This window comes from Dermacentor variabilis, unplaced genomic scaffold, assembly GCF_050947875.1.
Source record: "Dermacentor variabilis isolate Ectoservices unplaced genomic scaffold, ASM5094787v1 scaffold_12, whole genome shotgun sequence".
Lineage (NCBI taxonomy): Eukaryota > Metazoa > Arthropoda > Arachnida > Ixodida > Ixodidae > Dermacentor > Dermacentor variabilis.
This window is the reverse complement of record NW_027460280.1, coordinates 29,239,027-29,258,024: the sequence shown is the minus strand read 5'-3', so window position 1 is coordinate 29,258,024 and position 18,998 is coordinate 29,239,027. Positions and strand designations below refer to the sequence as shown.

The following is an 18,998-nucleotide window of genomic DNA, read 5'->3' as shown; positions in this document are numbered from 1 at the left end:
CGCAGCGTGCTCTACGCAAACCTATTTCTCTGCAGAGGAAACAACTGCTTTCCTTGCCATCATATCTGAATTAAATAATTAAAATTGCATGACAACCAAATCGTTGACGGCAGAGCACGTCGCCAACCCTCTTGCGCGCAAGAGTGCTTTCATGTAGGCCGACCGTATCCGACGACGTCGCTGCTGATGCTGCATGCTGGCGACAGCGTACAAAGTTAGCCCATGCCGACAGAAGTAGCATAAGGTGGAGACGGAACGCTGCATTCCCGAACATTTTGCACAAGTGTCAGGCTCTCGGTAGTCAGTACAGTCGGCACTCAGCACCAACATGCGCTCGGCCCACTACCGGAAACCAGTTACACCAGAAGTCGGCTGCGCTTCTCTTATACGACACCATGTGGCGCTACATTCTCGCGAGAGTTAATGCGCTACATGTAAACAGTGTCACATTGCCTTTCCCAAATGCACTTGGAAATGCGATGCGCAACTGTCGCATTCATGTAAATGGGGCTTGTCTCTTGATTCCCTTTTTTGTTTGCACTTCAATTCAATGTGAAAAGAATTTCTGCTATAGTAACCATTTACACAATCCACAGCTTTCAAGGAGAAACATAACACTCTTACTATATACCAAATTACTTGTTCGTTATCTGCAATCTTTAGGTGCAGTGTGATGTCATTACTGCACCAGCTCAACCATGAATGTTGATGTAAGTGGTCAATGACTCCTACACATACAAATGTACAACAATCTTGTGGGTTATGTTAAAAGTGCACGTAATGCTTTTTTTAGATTTACCAATCAACATATCAAAACTTTATGAAGCCATTTTACAAAGTACTTACTTTAGCAATAACAACTGAAACAATAGGATCTTCCCTTAGAGATTGAAAAATAAAACTTCTTTATGTGACTCTATTACATGCATATGCAAGTTTCCTCAAAGATGATTATTACACCGTAACTCAAAAGTACAGTGGCAGATAGAGAATCACAGATGGGAGGTTATAATTGAAGAAGTTTAGTAGTGTGGTTTGCTGGGCCAGTTGGTGCATGGTGACAGTATAGGGGGTTCCAGCAAGTACAGGCATGAGCACAAGTAAAAGGAATGGACAGGAAAACACTGGTTTGTCCTGTCTGTTCCTTTTACTTGTGCTCATGTCTGTACTTGCTGGAACCCCCTATACTGTCCTAATTGAAGAAATAGACACTACTAACATCTTGCAGAAGTAACAATAACACAATGAGGCAGGGAATTCTCACTTTCAGTAATTTAAAAATGGAGTATATCAAGAGCTACATACCTTTGAACTTGGTTATCATCAGCATCCATGATGCTGGATTGACTTTCATCAATGAGTAGGGTATAAAAATAACATGCATTCCATTGAAGACACTCTGTAAATTAAAGATAAATGTGGGTACCATTAGATACAATGGAAATAGCAATTGATATTACAGGGTGTCCTCACTCATACAGCAAACGATTACGTGGTATTGAGCAACCATAAGCAATTTTAAAGCACACTAGCATGTATACAGTGATCAGATCATGAGATGCTTTATAAAGAAACGAGTTCTTTTGTGCTGCTACTAGGCACAGCCTGCATGTTTCATTGTTGCTGATTGCATTGAAAAATATATATCTTGATAGGACTGAACTTCAAAAAAAAGTTTATATTTTTGTAATGCACTGTGCTTTTTACAGAAGCATGCTTGATCAAATGGACCTTATAGCTGCCTCTGATGATGAAACTTTGCCATGAATTCAAGATTACATTTCAACAGTTTGAGCCCTAGTGGTGTGCAAGATGCTCATGAGAGCTCATGCCGTTTTTAGTGGCTACCCAAGTTTGAACACTGCAAGCAGAGTTGCTGCAATGGCATTACTGTGAATGGCACACACACCTGAGGAGACCAATTCCCCATTCAGGAAGCGACATTTTAAACTGAACGTTTATGTCCTTTTACAGGAAACCAAAGTTCTGTTCTCAGTAAAAGCAATGCTGTTGTTACTGTAACCATGCTAACCGATTACAATTTAGCTTTACTTCAAATTTGTCTAGCTGTTATCACTTTGTCAGTAACACTGCCAAAGAACATTTCCAGTTCAAACAAATGCAGCACATACCGCAAGCACACCATGCCAGAGGCCCATCTCACGTTTGTAGTCCAGCACACAAACCATCACTTCACCTACGGTAAAAGAAACAGGAGTAACAATCCACTTTTTGGTTAACTATTGCTTAGCTACAAACAACAGAAAATAAAAAAATACAACTCATCCTAAGAGCAGAAACGACAAGACCTTATTCTGTTTGGCATCGTGCAATGTAAAAAGAATCAGCATCAGTGTTTACTTTCATTTCATTAAGGTACACACATCATGGAGTTCCCAGGGCATGTTAGCTAGAACAACACTCAGGATACAGTTAAATAACATTAAAGGGCTTCTTTCCAGGTTTTGAAGCTAAATATGGAGAAGGCCAGTTGTAGATGATATGGCCATTTTTATAAAATGTTACAGATATGCATGGCCCAAAAACGGAATGAGTTTTAAAATGAAAGCCCATGTGCACATCATTGCACAGCTTCTTTGCCACCCGGATAACTTGCCTATTGATCTTACAACGTTAAGAATTACAAGGCGTTGAAAAACATCCATGCAATGAGTTGCAGAAAGGCATGTCATGCTTAACTCTTTTCTTTTTCTTTTTTTTTTCTTACTTTTCTAGAAGCTTGCATGCATGCCATTGCCTATTTGTTTCTCTGTTTTGTGCCACTTACACGCTCGTGAATTTTCCAGCTGAAGCGTGCCCATAACTGACAGAGCACCTCCATCCACACACTACTGTGGCTTCAGTGAAAACATGGATGCAGGGGCTTTCGCTGTGGCTTGCGTGTCACGTAGCAATATAGCTCATGAGAGTACAGGCAGGACTGTTAAATAGTTTCCAGTATGCGCTTCCAGCTCCGATATGGGGAAGGAAGGGAAGGAACATGGTCTCGTCCTCTCATATCAGAGCCGCATTGCCTCACATGTGATTTGCTTGTATCCCCATTAACACACTCGCTGCGGCGTGGGACATAGCAGTTATTCCCACTGTGTGGCTGCGCAGAGCTTTTGTGCAGTGAACAAGTGATATCTTTGCTAGAAATCAACGGAGGTGAAAAATTCTTGTTGCTACTGATCTGACTCATTGTGGCACCTTCTCTCCGCACCTTGAGGAAGCTTCAAAGGAGCAAAACTCCCTGGTGACTCACTGGTGGGTCACAACACACCAGAGGAATATGACGAGTTATGAACGGGTGGAAGCACAAGAATCAAGACTTGAAAGAGAGCTGCCGCAGTAGACACGTTAGTAACTACTCAAAGCTTTTTTAAAAATTATTGTGTGAGAATGTTTTCTGAATGGCACCATGGCCGCCAGCATACAAGATTCAACGGGACTGGGTGGTAGGCCCTTTAAGCTGTTTATATTACATAAACTCATAAATTTATATCCCCAAACAAGTACAATTTATAAATATAAATTATGGGGTTTGACGTGCCAGAGCCATGATCTCATTATGAGGCACACCGTAGTGGAGGACTCATGAATAATTTAGACCACCTGGGGTTCTTTAACGTGCGCCTAAATCTAATTACACGGGTGTTTTCACATTTCGCCCCCATCCAAATACAGCTGGCATGGCCGGGATTCCATCCCGCGACCTCGTGCCTAGCAGCCCAAAACCGTAGCCACTAAGCAACCATGGCAGGACCCCAAACTAGTCTCTCTCTCAATGCAAAATGTTAGCACACTCGAATATTAGCCACACAACTCATGTTTGATTGAGTCAAAGTAAATGAATACCATGAAACCAGCTCGCATTAAAGCACACAGCTGCATCACTTTGCCTGACCCATAAAAAAAACACAACCAATGTCGCAACATTCCATGTACCTAGTGCATGACTTATCAACAGCTAATAGTATTGCATAATGTACTCGTATTTAAGTAAAAAGATCCCTAAAATGCCAAAAGTTTCTAATCAATGAAACAATCAACATTCACCTAGATGACATACAAAGCCATGGTCATGCACTTAAACAATAAGTTTTAGAGGTACCATTTTCAACATGTGCTGATTAGCTGGAGAAAAGGAAACAGATTTCACAAGAAAGATTTCTAAGTCAAGTTGACTTTATGAAGACATCGTATTGTTATTTTGCTTATATTATCCTGTCTTTTTTGTTTTGTTTTTATATATGCGTGAACCGACACTCCGGCCTTACAGTTGTTCCTGGGCACAATGAATAAATAAATAAATAAATAAATAAATAAATAAATAAGACTGATACACAAAGGCGATCGAAGAATTCAGGTTCGAATGCACCTGGCAAGGTAAAAAAATAAATTATGCTTTTTACCTTTTTTCCCGATTTATGCTTTTTTACCCTACTAAGGTCGAAATTGCAACCTTCTTATGTCTTAGCAAGGTCATTTTTCCAAAAATTATTTTTGATGTGTAAAGCATCGTTTGTGGACACAGCAGGGGCTGACTGGATGCTTTCCATGGTTAATGGGCAGTTACAAGATGCACACTGCATTGAAATATTAAATGGTAATTATCACTAATTCTAACACAACGACTTTGATAACAGACACAGAGTGTAGTTACAATGTTCTGATGCTCATTGTTACAATGAGCATTGTAGAAACTCATTAAAAATGTTATAGGCGCCATGAAACCAAGTGCTTATTTTCACATTATCAAAGGAAAGAGAAAGGATGCAATACCTTCTGTATAGTTGCAGGCAGCTGTTAGAGCTCGACTATGATTGACTAGTGCAGACCTGGACACAGCCACCCCCTTCATGGCTCCATCTCTGTCAACTGTGTACTGAACACAGCAGGAACAAGAGAGGGGAAAAACAGACATACATCAGAGCTGTCAATTAATACCACCATGAAGGAATTACGACACAGTAAATTCTTATTTTTGTACATATTTATTTGCCTGAAGATTACCATTTTTTCCTCATATAAAATCACACTGATTCTTGGAAGAGCGAGCTAGGCCACACCTATATGACTCTTATGATGTGCGAAACATAATTTCGATGTGTAGTGCATTCCATAGGGGATATTCACATAAGGGACATTTTCGTGGGGGATTTGGATGGAGTCCAGTGACGTCAGCTGCCACAGAAGATTCCCCAAAGATGTCCCCCACTCAGAGCAAACTACTCTGGCGGCTTCTGCTCTCGACACCACTCTTCATTTCTTCAAGTTCACCTTGTTGTATGCTTCAGATGTAGTGTTCCAAAGGTGCGACCAGCAAAAATAATAGTTCTATCCTCGCTTAATTTGGGCATCGAAGTGGTACACTTGTAACGCCCCTTAGCAAACACACCAAAGAAGCAATTGCGATGTGGTTGCTGCCTTCTGGAGCAGCAGCTTGGCCAAAGTCCCTAGACACGAGCACGAATATCCCCGCCATCCCAATTTGTTCTAGCAGAAGGTCCCTTCGCCCTGGAGATATGCAGTGGTGGCATATCATCTTGTAAAACCGTGACGTCAAAGTCACATGATGCGCACTCCTCGCACAGACAGCCTGCGTGAATATCCCTGTATGCACTACCATCTCAGCCCTAGAATACCTCTTACACACATAGCAATGTAATGAAATGATGTTGCTTTCCTGTTAATGGCTATGCTTACAGAATGTCTATTTCACAAGTTATGAACATAACAATGGTCAGATGCATCAAATGGAGAAACCGAAATTGATCTACAGAAGTAGCAACTGCACCTTAAGGAGCAATACACATGTCACTATTACACATGGAACACTAACCTCCCAAATGCTGATATATTTATTTTCTCCCTCAGCTTTTTTTTTTGCCTACAAATAAGCAGGCAAGCTCCATACCTCAATGTAAGCAGCAGTTTCATCTGTGAGCCTTGTAGGAGGGCTCCAGTCCTTGGGCGGCTTGCTGAGGTGTTCTGTTATAAACCAGTGCAGTTTTGGCCACCCTGTTCAAAAAAGGATGGACAGACATTCACATCAAAGCCTGCCAAGTCATCAGAGCCAGGTGCATCCCATAGGGACTATTCAACTTTAATGGCTATTAAAACTCTTATAGGATTAATGAAACAGAGTACAGTAGAACCACATTCATTTGTTTCGGAAAACAAAAACCGCGAGAAAAAGACGTACTAACCGGGAAAATGTACGATCCAAATTATAAAAAATTTGACAGACTCAACTATTGTTGACATATACATAATACGAAGCGTCCCGTGGATCGTTATGGCACGAGACGCCGACGCGCATCGGGCTGGTGGTGCTGCGGCGGCCCGAGATGGGTTTTGTTGTCTTCCTAATGCGTGGTGTTTAAGAGGGCGACGTGAAACCGAAGTGAAATGTGATGGCGACATCGCGACGCCTACAGCAAGAAACGGCAGCGCGTTTGGATTATGGCCTACTAAAGTGTGCAGCACACTAGCAATGGCATTACGCGCCACGCACTGTAAAACAGATAGGTGAAGATGCTTGTCGCAATAGGTTTGGCGGCGAGAGAGAGAGAGACGAAACTTTAATGTCCACTGGTGTGGGCTGAGAGCCCGGGACAGGCATGGCCCTACTGCGCTTGAAGGTCTGCTAGCCCATGTTGCTGCAGCACATCTGCAGCCTGCGTGGTGGCAGTCTTCTGCCAGTGCGGGTTCATCGCGTGCAGTGTGGCCTCCCATTCCTCCCATGTGGAGAGCTCTGAGCCCAGTGAAGGAGGATCAGCCGGGCACTCCATAAGGATTTGTGTTAGGGTAGCAATGGGGTGGGAGCACAAGCAGCAAGTTTGGGTGAAGGCACCCGGGTGGATGTGGGATAGCGGATAGGGGGTGGGGAGCGTTCGTGTCTGCAGGTGGCGCCACAGGATGTGGTGGTGGTGGGTAAGGGACTGATGTGGTGGGGGGTACAGTAGGCGCTTGGCCCTATAGGCCTGCGTCAGTCTGCTGAAGGTATGCACGCGCTCTCTCAAGTCGTCCTGGTCCGATTCCGCCGCCGCCCGGTTTATTAGTCCTCGGGCGTGGTCTCGTTAACAGGGTTTCCCGAGTGCGCAGGCATCTAGATCAGCTCCACCTGGTGGGGTAGTTCTGCAGAAAAGGATTGTAAAATGCGCTACACTTCCGACGGCACCATGCGCTTGGAAACAGATAGGCGAAGATGCTTATGGCAATAGGATTGGTGGTGGTAGCTGTAAATTCCACGTGCGATGACCTCGGAGAAGATTTGCTGGTACCGAAATGAGAAACTGAGTGCGCGCCGGCATTTTCACGTGAGACAGGTTGGGTGAGTATTGTGGTGAAGCTGCAGCGGCAGGCAGCTACATATTGTTCTTGATCGCGCACACCGCGCACATTTTCTTGTTTGCATAGGACCTAGCGGCCAGAAAACGTATAATATGATCGCAGTTTGGCGATGTACTGAACGTTGGTGCCGAAAAAAATCTTGTTTTCCATGAACATATTGTCACGTGGTGGTAACATTGAATGACACAGTACCAATACTGTGAATGCCAAAACTAACTTTTATTGGGCGAACCTGTGCCCACAAAACAGGCTACACTTATAGCACAACGATAGCGGCAAACACGGTCGGCGATCGTCGAAAACCTGATCAGCGGGTCGAGCGCGTCGGCTCTTATACAGCAGTCGTCGAATGTTCCAGACTAATCGCTTGGACCCGCGTGTCTTCCACAAAGTTCTACACCATTCGCATCACGCGATGAAATCTGATAACATAAGGTTCGGCGACAACAGACAGCGGATAGAAGCATCGATAACTTTCCAGAAACTTCAGATACATGCAGGCACGTTCTGTGCTGTGCGTTAATATTTGTTAGGTGGCGAAACGTGTCCCCCAATAAAGACAAATACACGTGTCAATACCCCCTCTTAAAAAGCACCGACCCGATGCTGCAAACAAACGAAAGTAATAAAGAAGCACTCGTAGCAAAGAAAATAACATAAGGAAAGCTCGTCAGTGTCCGAAAAAGGGTTTAAGATGCACCACGTGGACCACTTCAGATCGTGCGCGGCGCCGCTGTGAATGCGAAATGCCGTCTGGCACGACCTCATAGTCCAGAGCGCCAATACGTCGGATGACCTTGTAGGGTCCGAAATAGTGTCAATGTAGTTTCTCACTGAGTCCTCGTCGGCGTATCGGGGTCCATACCCAAACACGGTCGCCGGGCTTGTACTCGACGAAGCGTCGTCGGAGGTTGTAGTGTCCGCTGTCGGTCCTCTGCTGGTTCTTGATCCGCAGGCGGGCGAGCTGTCGGGCTTCTTCGGCGCACAGGAGATGGGTAGCGACGTCAAGATTTTCCCCGTCAGTGACATGCGGCAGCATGGCGTCGAGCGTCGTCGTCGGGTTCCTGCCGTAAACCAGCTTAAACGGCGTGATCTGTGTTGTTTCTTGCACCGCCGTGTTGTAAGCAAAGGTTACGTACGGCAGGACTGCGTCCCACGTCTTGTGCTTGACGTCTACGTACATAGCTAGCATGTCGGCGAGGGTCTTGTTCAGGCGCTCCATGAGACCATTCGTCTGCGGGTGGTAGGCAGTTGTCCTCCTGTGGCTTGTCTGGCTGTATTGCAGAATGGCTCGGGTGAGCTCTGCTGTAAAAGCCGTTCCTCTGTCGGTGATGAGGACTTCTAGAGCACCATGTCGCAGCAGGATGTTTTTGACGAAAGATTTCGCCCCTTCGGCTGCGCTGCCTTTCGGCAGAGCTTTAGTTTCAGCGAAGCGGGTGAGGTAGTCCGTCGCCACGACGATCCACTTATTTCTGGAAGCTGATGTCGGAAATGGTCCCAACAAGTCCATCCTGATCTGGTGAAAAGGTCGGTAAGGAGGCTTGATTGGCTGTAGTAATCCCGCTGGCCTTGTCGGTGGTGTCTTGCGTCGCTGACAGTCGCGGCATGTCTTGACGTAACGGGTGACATCGGCGGCTAGGCGCGACCAGTAATACCTTTCTTGTATCCTCGATAGCGTCCAGGAGAAACCGAGGTGCCCAGCGGTCGGATCATCATCTAGGGCGTGAAGTACTTCTGGACGCAGCGCCGATGGAACAACAAGAAGGTAGTTGGCGCAGACTGGTGAGAAGTTCTTCTTCACGAGTAGGTTGTTGTGAAGCATGAACGAAGACAATCCGCGCTTAAATGCCCTAGGGACAACGTTGGTGCGCCCTTCCAAATACTCAACAAGGCCTTTTAGCTCTGGGTCTACTCGTTGCTGTTCAGCGAAGTCTTCCACGCTTATTATTCCAAGGAAGACGTCGTCATCCTCGTCATCTTGTGGCGGCGGGTCAATGGGGGCACGTGATAGGCAATCGGCATCTGAGTGTTTTCGTCCGGACTTGTAGGTTACAGCGATGTCGTATTCTTGTAGTCTGAGGCTCCACCGCACCAGCTGTCCTGAAGGGTCCTTTAAGTTAGCTAGCCAACCCAATGCGTGATGGTCGCTGACGACTTTGAATGGCCTGACATATATGTAAGGGCGGAATTTTGCTGTTGCCCAAATGCTGATGAGGCATTCCTTTTCAGTCGTAGAATAGTTGCCTTCCGCTTTTGACAGCGACCGGCTAGCATAAGATATGACCCGTTCATGGCTCTCTTTCTTCTGGACTAGGACGGCACCGAGACCTAGGCTACTGGCATCAGTGTGGATTTCGGTATTGGCGTCTTCGTCGAAATGTGCAAGTACCGGCGGCGACTGCATGCGCCGTTTTAGTTCTTGAAATGTGTTGGCCTGCAGCGTTTGCCACTTGAACTCGACGTCAGATTTGGTTAGATGCGTTAGCGGCTCAGCGATGCGTGAAAAGTCCTTGACAAAGCGCCTGTAGTAGGCACACATGCCAAGGAATCTACGCACTGCCTTTTTGTCGGTGGGCTTGCGAACTTTGCGATGGCAGCTGTTTTCTGCGGGTCGGGGCGTACTCCGGATTTGCTGATGACGTGGCCTAAGAACAGAAGCTCATCATAAGCGAAGCGGCACTTTCCCGGCTTCAGAGTGAGCCCTGATGATTTGATGGCCTCTAATAGTATCGCAAGCCGCCTAAGGTGGTCGTCAAAATTTTCAGCAAAGACAACAACGTCATCCAAGTAAACAAGACACGTCTGCCACTTCAATCCTGTTAACACCATGTCCATGACGCGCTGAAACGTTGCAGGCGCCGAGCACAGTCCAAATGGCATGACCTTGAACTCGCAGAGGCCGTCTGGCATGATGAAGGCAGTCTTTTCGCGATCTCTCTTGTCGGCTTCTATTTTCCAGTAGCCAGACTTAATTGCAGAGTCGATCCAATGCGTTGTCCATCCGCAGAAGGGGGTATACGTCCTTCTTCGTGATCTTGCTCAGTCAACGATAATCAACGCAGTAACGTAGGGTTCCGTCCTTTTTCTTCACCAGGACAACAGGAGATGCCCACGGGCTTTTCGACGGCTGGATGATGTCGTCGCGCAGCATTTCGTCGACTTGTTGCGTAATAGCTTCATGTTCTTGCGTCAAAACTAGGTAAAGGCTCTGGCGGAGTGGTCAAGTGCACTCTTCGGTTATGATACGATGCTTTACAACTGGTGTTTGTCGAATCCTCGATGACGTCGAAAAGCAGTCTTTGTATCGTCGGAGAAGACTTCTGAGCTGTTGCTGCTTGCTCATGGGGAGACTTGGATTTACGTCGAAGTCTGGTTCGGGGACTATGGTCGGCGGGGTAGATGTGGCAGAATCTGAGAGGACAAAGGCATTGCTCGTTTCCAGAATTTCCTTGATGTACGCAATTGTCGTGCCCTTGCTGATGTGCTTGAACGCTTGGCTGAAGTTGGTTAGCATCACTTCCGCTTTCCCTCCGTGGAGTCGAGTGATCCCTCTTGTGACGCAAATTTCACAGTCGAGTAGTAGATGCTGGTCGCCCTTGATGACGCCCTCTACGTCAGCGGGTGTTTCGGTGCCAACAGAAATGACAATGCTGGAGCGTGGCGGGATGCTCACTTGATCTTCGAGCACACTCAAGGTGTGGTGACCACGAAAGCTCTCCGACGGTATCGCTTGATCTTGCGAAAGCGTTATCGATTTTGACTTCAGGTCGATGATTGCGCCGTGTTGGTTCAGGAAGTCCATGCCAAGAATGACGTCTTGTGAACACTGTTGGAGGATAACGAAGGTGGCAGGGTAAGTCCGGTCATGAACGGTAATTCTTGCCGTGCAGATTCCAGTCGGCATAATGAGGTGTCCTCCAGCGGTCCGAATTTGGGGGCCCTCCCATGCAGTCTTAACCTTCTTCAGCTGGGCGGCGATGCGTCCACTCATTATGGAGTAATCGGCCCCTGTGTCGACTAATGTTGAATTCCAATGGTAGATCGCGAGCGCTCGGCCGGATCACGAACGGAGCGCGTCGCTCCGACTGAGATCGCTCTCACCTGCTCACACCATATCTGCGAAGGGAATGCGTGCGCTCCCGCGGGGGCACTTAGTACAGGAAAATCAAGTGAGAGGGCGCTAGAATAGAGAGAGGAACAAGCGCTTGGAAGCGCAACCCACCACCCCATTTCACTGTCCGTGTCAGAAGAATCATCACTCGACTTGGAAATCGTACTGTCTGAGCCGGAGCTGTCTAGGAGCGCGAAGCGACGTCCACGTTTCCCATGTCGTCCATAGCTGCCCGCGACCGGAAACAGGCGATTGTGACAGGAAGCAGAGGCGGGTGAAGGAAATACGTCGCGAGGACTTCCGGTCAAATCTGCTGATTTCGGCGGAGCAAATATTTTTGCTCCATGGAGCAATCCGGGATCAGCGGCTGGTCCCAATCTGCCATTGGAACACACAGCTCATGCTCCCATTCTGCCATTCGAATAGGATTGCTCCATGCAAAGCAGAAAAACTTGATCTAGATCTGCCATTGGAATTCAACATAAGGCAGTGACTGCGTGGCTGTCGAGACGCACGTCGAGGTTGGTGGTTCTTTGTCTGGCGTTGCAGTTGGGTCTTGGCGTCGGATCACGGCTGCGTCGTGTTGAACTGAAGCTGGAACGTCGCGTCATCAAGTCATCTTTCGTCGGTGTAGTCTTGGCTTCCTGACTTCGTCGGGACGGCGGCGTGTCGTCGTTAGGTCGTCGAGATGGTTTCTTTGTCATCTTCGGCGGCGGCGGAGGATATTCATCAGTTCGACGAACAGCAACCGCACCTCCATCGGTTGCTGCTTTTAGTTTTTCGGATATGGGCTCGCACAGCGGCCCCGGGCTGGGCCGGTGTATGGTCGGCGCTGCGGCAACAGGTGCCTGCGTCTGGTGACGGCGAACGGGACGGTCGTCGAGGGCTCCATTGAGTAGCGGCGAGGTAGTCAGGTATGTCACGTGGGCGCTCTCTAAGCTGTGGATGCGGCGCGTTGACAGCGAACCCTCTCAGTCCCAAGTCGCGGTATGGGCATCGGCGATACACATTGCCGCTTCTCCGCAGTGATAGCAGAGTGGGTGGCGGTCGGGGGCTCGCCAAATGTCTGTCTTCCTCGCGTAGGTGCGCTGCGCAATGGGTGGGCGTGCTGGTGGCGGCGGCGGTGGACGACGGAATTGCGGTGTTACAGGGCCCTGGCACAGTCACGGAGGGGGGCCTTGACAGCGTGCGACAGCGGCGTAGGTCATCACTCCTGGCTGGGGCTGCGGTAACTGAGGTTGCACCTCAGGAACTCTAAGCGATCGCTGAACCTCATCTTTCACGATGTCGGCAATTGAGGCCACTTGAGGCTGCGACGAAGGCAGGACCTTGCGCAGTTCTTCGCGCACAATGGCCCTGATGGTCTCTTGAAGGTCGTCGGAACCCAGTCGTTGGATGGCGTACTGCGGCGTGAGCCCCTGGTGGTTATATTGCCGGGTGCGCATCTCCAGAGTTTTCTCGATCGTCAATGCCATTGCAGAAAACTCAGCTACGGTCTTCGGCGGGTTACGAATAAGTCCGGCGAAAAGTTCTTGCTTGACGCCCCGCATCAGGAAGCGGACTTTTTCTCCTCCGACATTTCCGGGTCGGTGTGCTGGAAAAGACGTGCCATCTCCTCCATGAAGATCGCGATCGTCTCGTTTGGCAGCTGCACTCTGGTTTCTAGTAGAGCTTGGGCTCGCTCTTTTCGCACAACGCTTGTAAACGTTTGCAAGAAGCCGCTTAGGAACAGGTCCCACGTTGTTAAGGTGGCTTCTCGATTCTCGAACCAGGTCCTGGCGGCGTCTTCCAATGCGAAATAGACATGCCGCAGCTTGTCGTCGCTGTCCCAACTGTTAAACGTAGCGACCCTCTCATACGTCTCCAGCCAGCTTTCCGGGTCCTCAAATGTGGAACCGCGGAACGTTGGTGGCTCCCTGGGCTGCTGCAGAACTATTGGGGCTGCGCCGGCTGCCATTGGGGCTGTCTTCTTGGTCGTCTCTGGACGAACTTCTCTGACGATCTTCTTGGTCGTCTCTGGTATAATTCTGTGTTCCGGGGGCAGCTGCTGTAGCCGGCGGCTTGCTCGATGTTCCGGGACGGCGCTGGTGTGGTCTTTGCGGTCCGGACTTGGATTACAGCTTGTCGGGGGCATCTGGTACATGAACGTAAAGCACCTCCACCAGATGTCACGTGGTGGTGACGTTGAATAACACAGTAGCAATACTGTGAACGACAAAATTAACTTTTGTTGGGCGAACCTGTGCCCACAAAACAGGCTACACTTATAGCACAACGATAGCGGCGAACACGGTCGGCGATCGGCGAAAATCTGTTCAGCGGGTCCAGTGCGTCGGCTTTTATACAGCAGTCATCGAATGTTCCAGACTAATCGTTGGGACCTGCGTGCCTTCCACAAAGTTCTACACCATTCGCGTCACGCGATGAAATCCGATAACACAAGGTTCGGCGACAACAGACAGCGGATAGAAGCATCGATAACTTTCCAAAAACTTCAGATACATGCAGGCGCGTTCCGCGCTGTGCGTTAACATTTGTTAGGCGGCGAAACGTGTCCCCCGATAAAGACAAGTACACACGTCAGTATGAACCGGTAAGAAATGAGCGTAACTCAATTGGGTCATTTTTGTGTTCTCGACTACGAACGTTGGTGCCAGGAAAACGTACGTAACGGGAACGAGGTTCTACTGTATCTCCGAAGCTGCTGAAACTCTGCTACACACATCTCATACTTTGTAAAAGGATGACACTGAGCAATTATGAAGATTGGGAAACATGTTAATTTGATACTAAAGTTCATCTCAAAGTGCTGCACCTGGTGTGATTAACATCATCATGGCATCACGACACACCAAAATTTCCCGATGTTGTGAAGCACTAAGGCCATGTACAATGATGCTGATAAAGAAATGAAAAAAGAAAACAAGAATGCTGCATGTATTTCTTGTGGCCATACTTGTGTGCAGCAACAGATAACAGGAATGGAGCGAGGCTGTGAGTTGTGATGTGATCCACCACCCGGGTACTGAAAATAGCTTGTAGAAACATGTAGTACTACAGTAACTATGTTTACAATGCTCAAATGCTTGCCAGTATCTTCTCTACGATTTGGAGGGCCTTCACTTCATACAAAAAAATGAGTATGTCAAGAATGTCATGTCTGTGCCTCTTTAATAGGAAAGCTCCCACATTTTGAGATGGCACTAAGAATGCATTTAATGAACCACACAGTAAAATATCATCTGTTTAATATCCAACATTTTTATAGATGTGCAATTATGCATAATAGACTTCTGCTAAGTGCTCATCACACACAGGCTTATTTCTAGCCTCATGTGGCCATGACATTGTCAAAAGATAAACAAAAATGCATGCTTAGCAACTTTAGCCAAGTTACCATATTTATAAATACAAGAAACAGACATGCAGAATAAGAATAAGCAGCCCAAGAAGAACTAATTCAAGAAATTACTTTTTATAGAAAATGCATTCACACAAAAAGTCTTGTGTTCAATATTCATTAATAAATGCATGGCTCCGGTTCACCAGTTTTTCAACACAGATTTTGTATACCTTTATATGAAGAAAGTTTGAAAAGTGAATTTTTGTTTACTGCATTGAATTATATCAGTTAAAATTAATATATGTGAAAGAAATTTTTTTTTCATGCTATATGGTCATCTCAAACTTAATTATAATTGTATTAGTATATGTCTAATATACTAACGATTAAGCATGCTCTCTCTGTAGTTATTGTGTTACCACCTGACAACACATTTCACCACATTTTGTGAATATTTCCTGAGCTGCATGGCTAGTCCCTACAATTGCATATACATCTGTAATGGCACTAACTCGGCCATACGTTTGTGCAGTTAACAATTACAGCAATTTTGCACCACTATAGAATACAAACAGGGATATAGTATATAACCCTAACTAGGAAAACTGCAGAAGTTGCATAAGAAGTAAACTTTGAAGAAAACAGTCACCCAAATAGGTGTGTATATTTGGGTGAAAAAAGAAACAAATGATAACTGCTCATCTGAAAGACAGAGTCAATGAAAAGCACTGAAAATTCCGACTTATGATAAGTGCGCAAGTGCACGTGCACATGCACAGGAAAAAAACAAAAAGTGCTGCACCCTAAATACTGCAAATGTGCTTTATCCTAGTTTGTTATATGCAGACTTCGCTGCATAAACATCTACAACAGTTTACCTGAGTGTTCAAAAGAAGAAAAGAGAGAGAGAATACAAAGTAAAGCCAAAATATAAATTTTGAAGGAAAGGCAAGTAAATACATCCCCTTTCCCACACTTGAAATGCACTTTCTTGTCCCACTATGGTGGATATTCAAACAAGACATATGAAGCTGTGGACTTGAAGTGCCAATACCTTGACAAGGGTCTTTGTCAGGGAGGCAGTCGTTGCCCTGATGAAGAACCCTTGTTAAAATTGGCTTCAGAGACAATCATTGTTCAACCATTGTGTTATACAACAGTGCTCACCCTTGAAGGTGTGAATTTCACCAGTAGCAGTCTTCGGGAGCCCCTTGTAGCAAACTTCAGAGGTGAGTGCATAGCTGACACCACAGCTTCCAAGCAGGAAGCCTATCTGCTGGGAGCCAGCGTCCTGTCACAAACGCAGACAGTGAATCATACATGAGCAGGTGGAGAAAGAAGCTACAATGGCGAAATGTAACAATAAGGACTAGAGGCAGGAAAATATCAACATTTTTAAATATGAATCGAATGCAAATAGTAAGTACAGAATATTGAATCGTATATTGACACGCGTACTTGTTTATCTTTTTCGGGTAACTGCTTTTCGCCATCTAACAAATGTTATAGCTCAGTGCGGGATGTGCCTGCCCGTATCAGAAGTTTTTTTAATGCTATCGATGGTTCGTTCTGCTGTCTGTTGTCACCGAAGCTTGCATAATCTGACTGCATGTGCGACGCCAATTGTAGAGAACTTTCTGGAAGACACTCGGGCACCAGTGATTACTCTGAAACCTTCGAGGGCTCATGTATAAAGGCCAACGCGCTTGACCCGCAGATCAGATTTTGACGATCGCCGACCATGTTTGCCACTATTGCTGTGCCTTGAGTGTAACTTGCTTTTGTGGGCACAAGTTGGCCCAATAAAAGGTTACTTTCATCATTCACAGTTCTGCATCTGTATTATTCACCGTCACTACTACGTGACAATAAAAAATAGTCAAATGCGGACTCATATATCAACAGAAGGAATATTTATTTCAGTATATTTAGGTACCATACCTGTAGCGACTAGTGCATAAGCAACAGTTGTCATAAAGAAGGGATCAATTTTAAACACACGATCACTGGTGGAAAAAGTGCAAGTTTAACACATATGGACAGAAGAAAGTTGCACTTTTCCCACCACGAATTTGGACCGACTCGCCCAACGTTCAGCCTTGCTACAAGATCACTTATCATAATTTAAAACACTACATGAAGATCCACGCAACAGCTTTAGGGCCTCATTGCAAACAAGTAGGGTGGGGAGAGAATTTATTTGAGGAAAGGCAGACAGGTCGGCCTGAGCTAGTATGCTCTGGCTTGCCATGGACAGCCATGGGCGCCGTCTTATCTTGGAAGTCATCCCATGGAGTTGAGCATTCTAGGTTATGTGTCACATATGCCAAACAGTAGTGGCGGCGTTTTTTATTGTGTCGCAGATAATCCGGCGTCGAACATCACATCGACAAAAAGATTTTCGAACCACTTATACCCTGGCCTTCCATATGATGCAAAGACTTCGACTGAACTAATTGAATTTCGCAAGCTAAAATACGTAGAAAAATCGTATACGACGACATTCACACAACCTACAGATATGATAGCTCTCGGATTGTAATTTGACTATATGAGAGAACATAATTCTGTTACGCGAAAACTCAAAGAAACCCCTTCACATACGCAAACTGGCCACGGCGTTCACAGACCGGCTGCGGCGTCAACAGACCAGCTGCGGTGTCCGCTATTTTGCGCGCGCCGGCACGATGGGTGTCTTGGGGGCCACAGAGCGATGCGCCTGGCTCCTTGCATTAACTCCAGCTGGTGCTCGCCTCCGCCGTATCGCGGCCCACGCAATAGGCTGAGGTTCCATAGCGTTCGCGGAAAGCGTTTCCAAGTAAACATTACGGTTACATATACATACGCTCCAGTTGCCGGGAAGTGTGAGAAGCAGTCAGGGATCTTTGAATGCTATCACATTCCACTCTTAAAGGTGAAGCTTAAGCGTCCTCCAATTTTTTTTTTCAATTTCAGTATCAAAAGCAGCTTATTTACAAGCTTTTCATGTTGCTTCTACTTATATTTCAAATGGCAAATTTTGCACAAATATTCCTTTATATCAACACTAGTATAAACTAAGCTTTTTATGTGGTTCAAAATTTCACTGCAGTTGGCCTGTAGGTGGTAGAGCATCCCACACATCATGAGAGAGTAGTGACTTTGGCTTCCACTGGCTTCTCTTTGTCTTCTCTTTCTGCTTCAATTCACTGTTACTTTATTAAGAATATGAACTTTACAGCAAATTTAAACATCATCCATAATTAATTCTACTTAACTACCGACCAATCTCTCTGACAAGCATTCCGAGTAAAATTCTTGAATATGCTCTATTTTTGCATCTCATTACGTTTCTTGAATCTTCTTTGCAACATTGCAACAGGAATTCTATACGACGTAATCAAGTGAGACACAACTAGTAACCTTTGTTCACAAGCTGAATTGTATTCTTGACAGTTCTTCCTTAGTCCAACTATACATACTTCTTTATACTTTTCTAAAGCATTCGACATAGAGTGCCATGAACTACTACTTTATAAACTTAATCTTCTTAACCCTGATGCTAAACTACTGGCTTGAATTGATTGTTTCCACTTTAACCATTCTAAGTTTGTCTCGGCCAACAATACCTTCTCATGATGCAGTTCTGTGGATTCCGGCATGCTGCAAGGTTCAGTTGTTGGCATTCATCTCTTTATTTTTTAAATTTATTTTACTGATCTACCTTCTTGTGTTTCTTCAAATGTTCACTTATTTACTGATGACTGTGTAATTTTTAGTAAAATAACTTGTGATAATGATCTAGCCACTCTACAATCTGATCTGAATGCTGTGTCATTGTGGCGTAAGACATGGTTGATGGAAGTGAATGTAAGTAAGTGTAAGTTCATACGACTCTAGGACGACTTAACCAGTCCCTATCTACAAGCCAAATAACATTAGAATCTGACAAAGAAAGACGTACACTGATTAAGTAAAGCTTACTGAAAGACAAGACGTTTCGGATTCTATATGGGAGCCGAAACTTCATGTGTTTTAATAAGTTTTACTTGGTCGGTGTACATCTTTCTTTGTCATGTCTCATTCTGAACAGACCGCCTTCCGTTGAACTCTCGATTACAACATTAGAATCTGTGTCTTCCTACAGGCATCTAGGAGTTGACATTACAAATAACATAAATTTAATAATCACATTACCTCTTCTAT

General features: G+C 45.8%; 1 protein-coding gene across 4 annotated transcripts in view; it reads right to left on the bottom strand.

Moving 5' to 3' along the window:
* Window positions 1-18,998, bottom strand: part of DIP2 (disco-interacting protein 2) — a 199,222-nt gene that overhangs the window by 91,484 nt on the left and 88,740 nt on the right. For all 4 annotated transcript variants that reach the window (XM_075677225.1, XM_075677224.1, XM_075677227.1 and 1 more), the window contains 5 exons: window positions 15,981-16,104; window positions 5,921-6,024; window positions 4,786-4,888; window positions 2,133-2,197; window positions 1,306-1,399 (listed from right to left, as the gene is read on the bottom strand). In XM_075677225.1, the coding sequence (XP_075533340.1) occupies window positions 1,306-1,399; window positions 2,133-2,197; window positions 4,786-4,888; window positions 5,921-6,024; window positions 15,981-16,104 (490 nt within the window). The remainder of the gene's footprint in view (window positions 1-1,305; window positions 1,400-2,132; window positions 2,198-4,785; window positions 4,889-5,920; window positions 6,025-15,980; window positions 16,105-18,998) is intronic.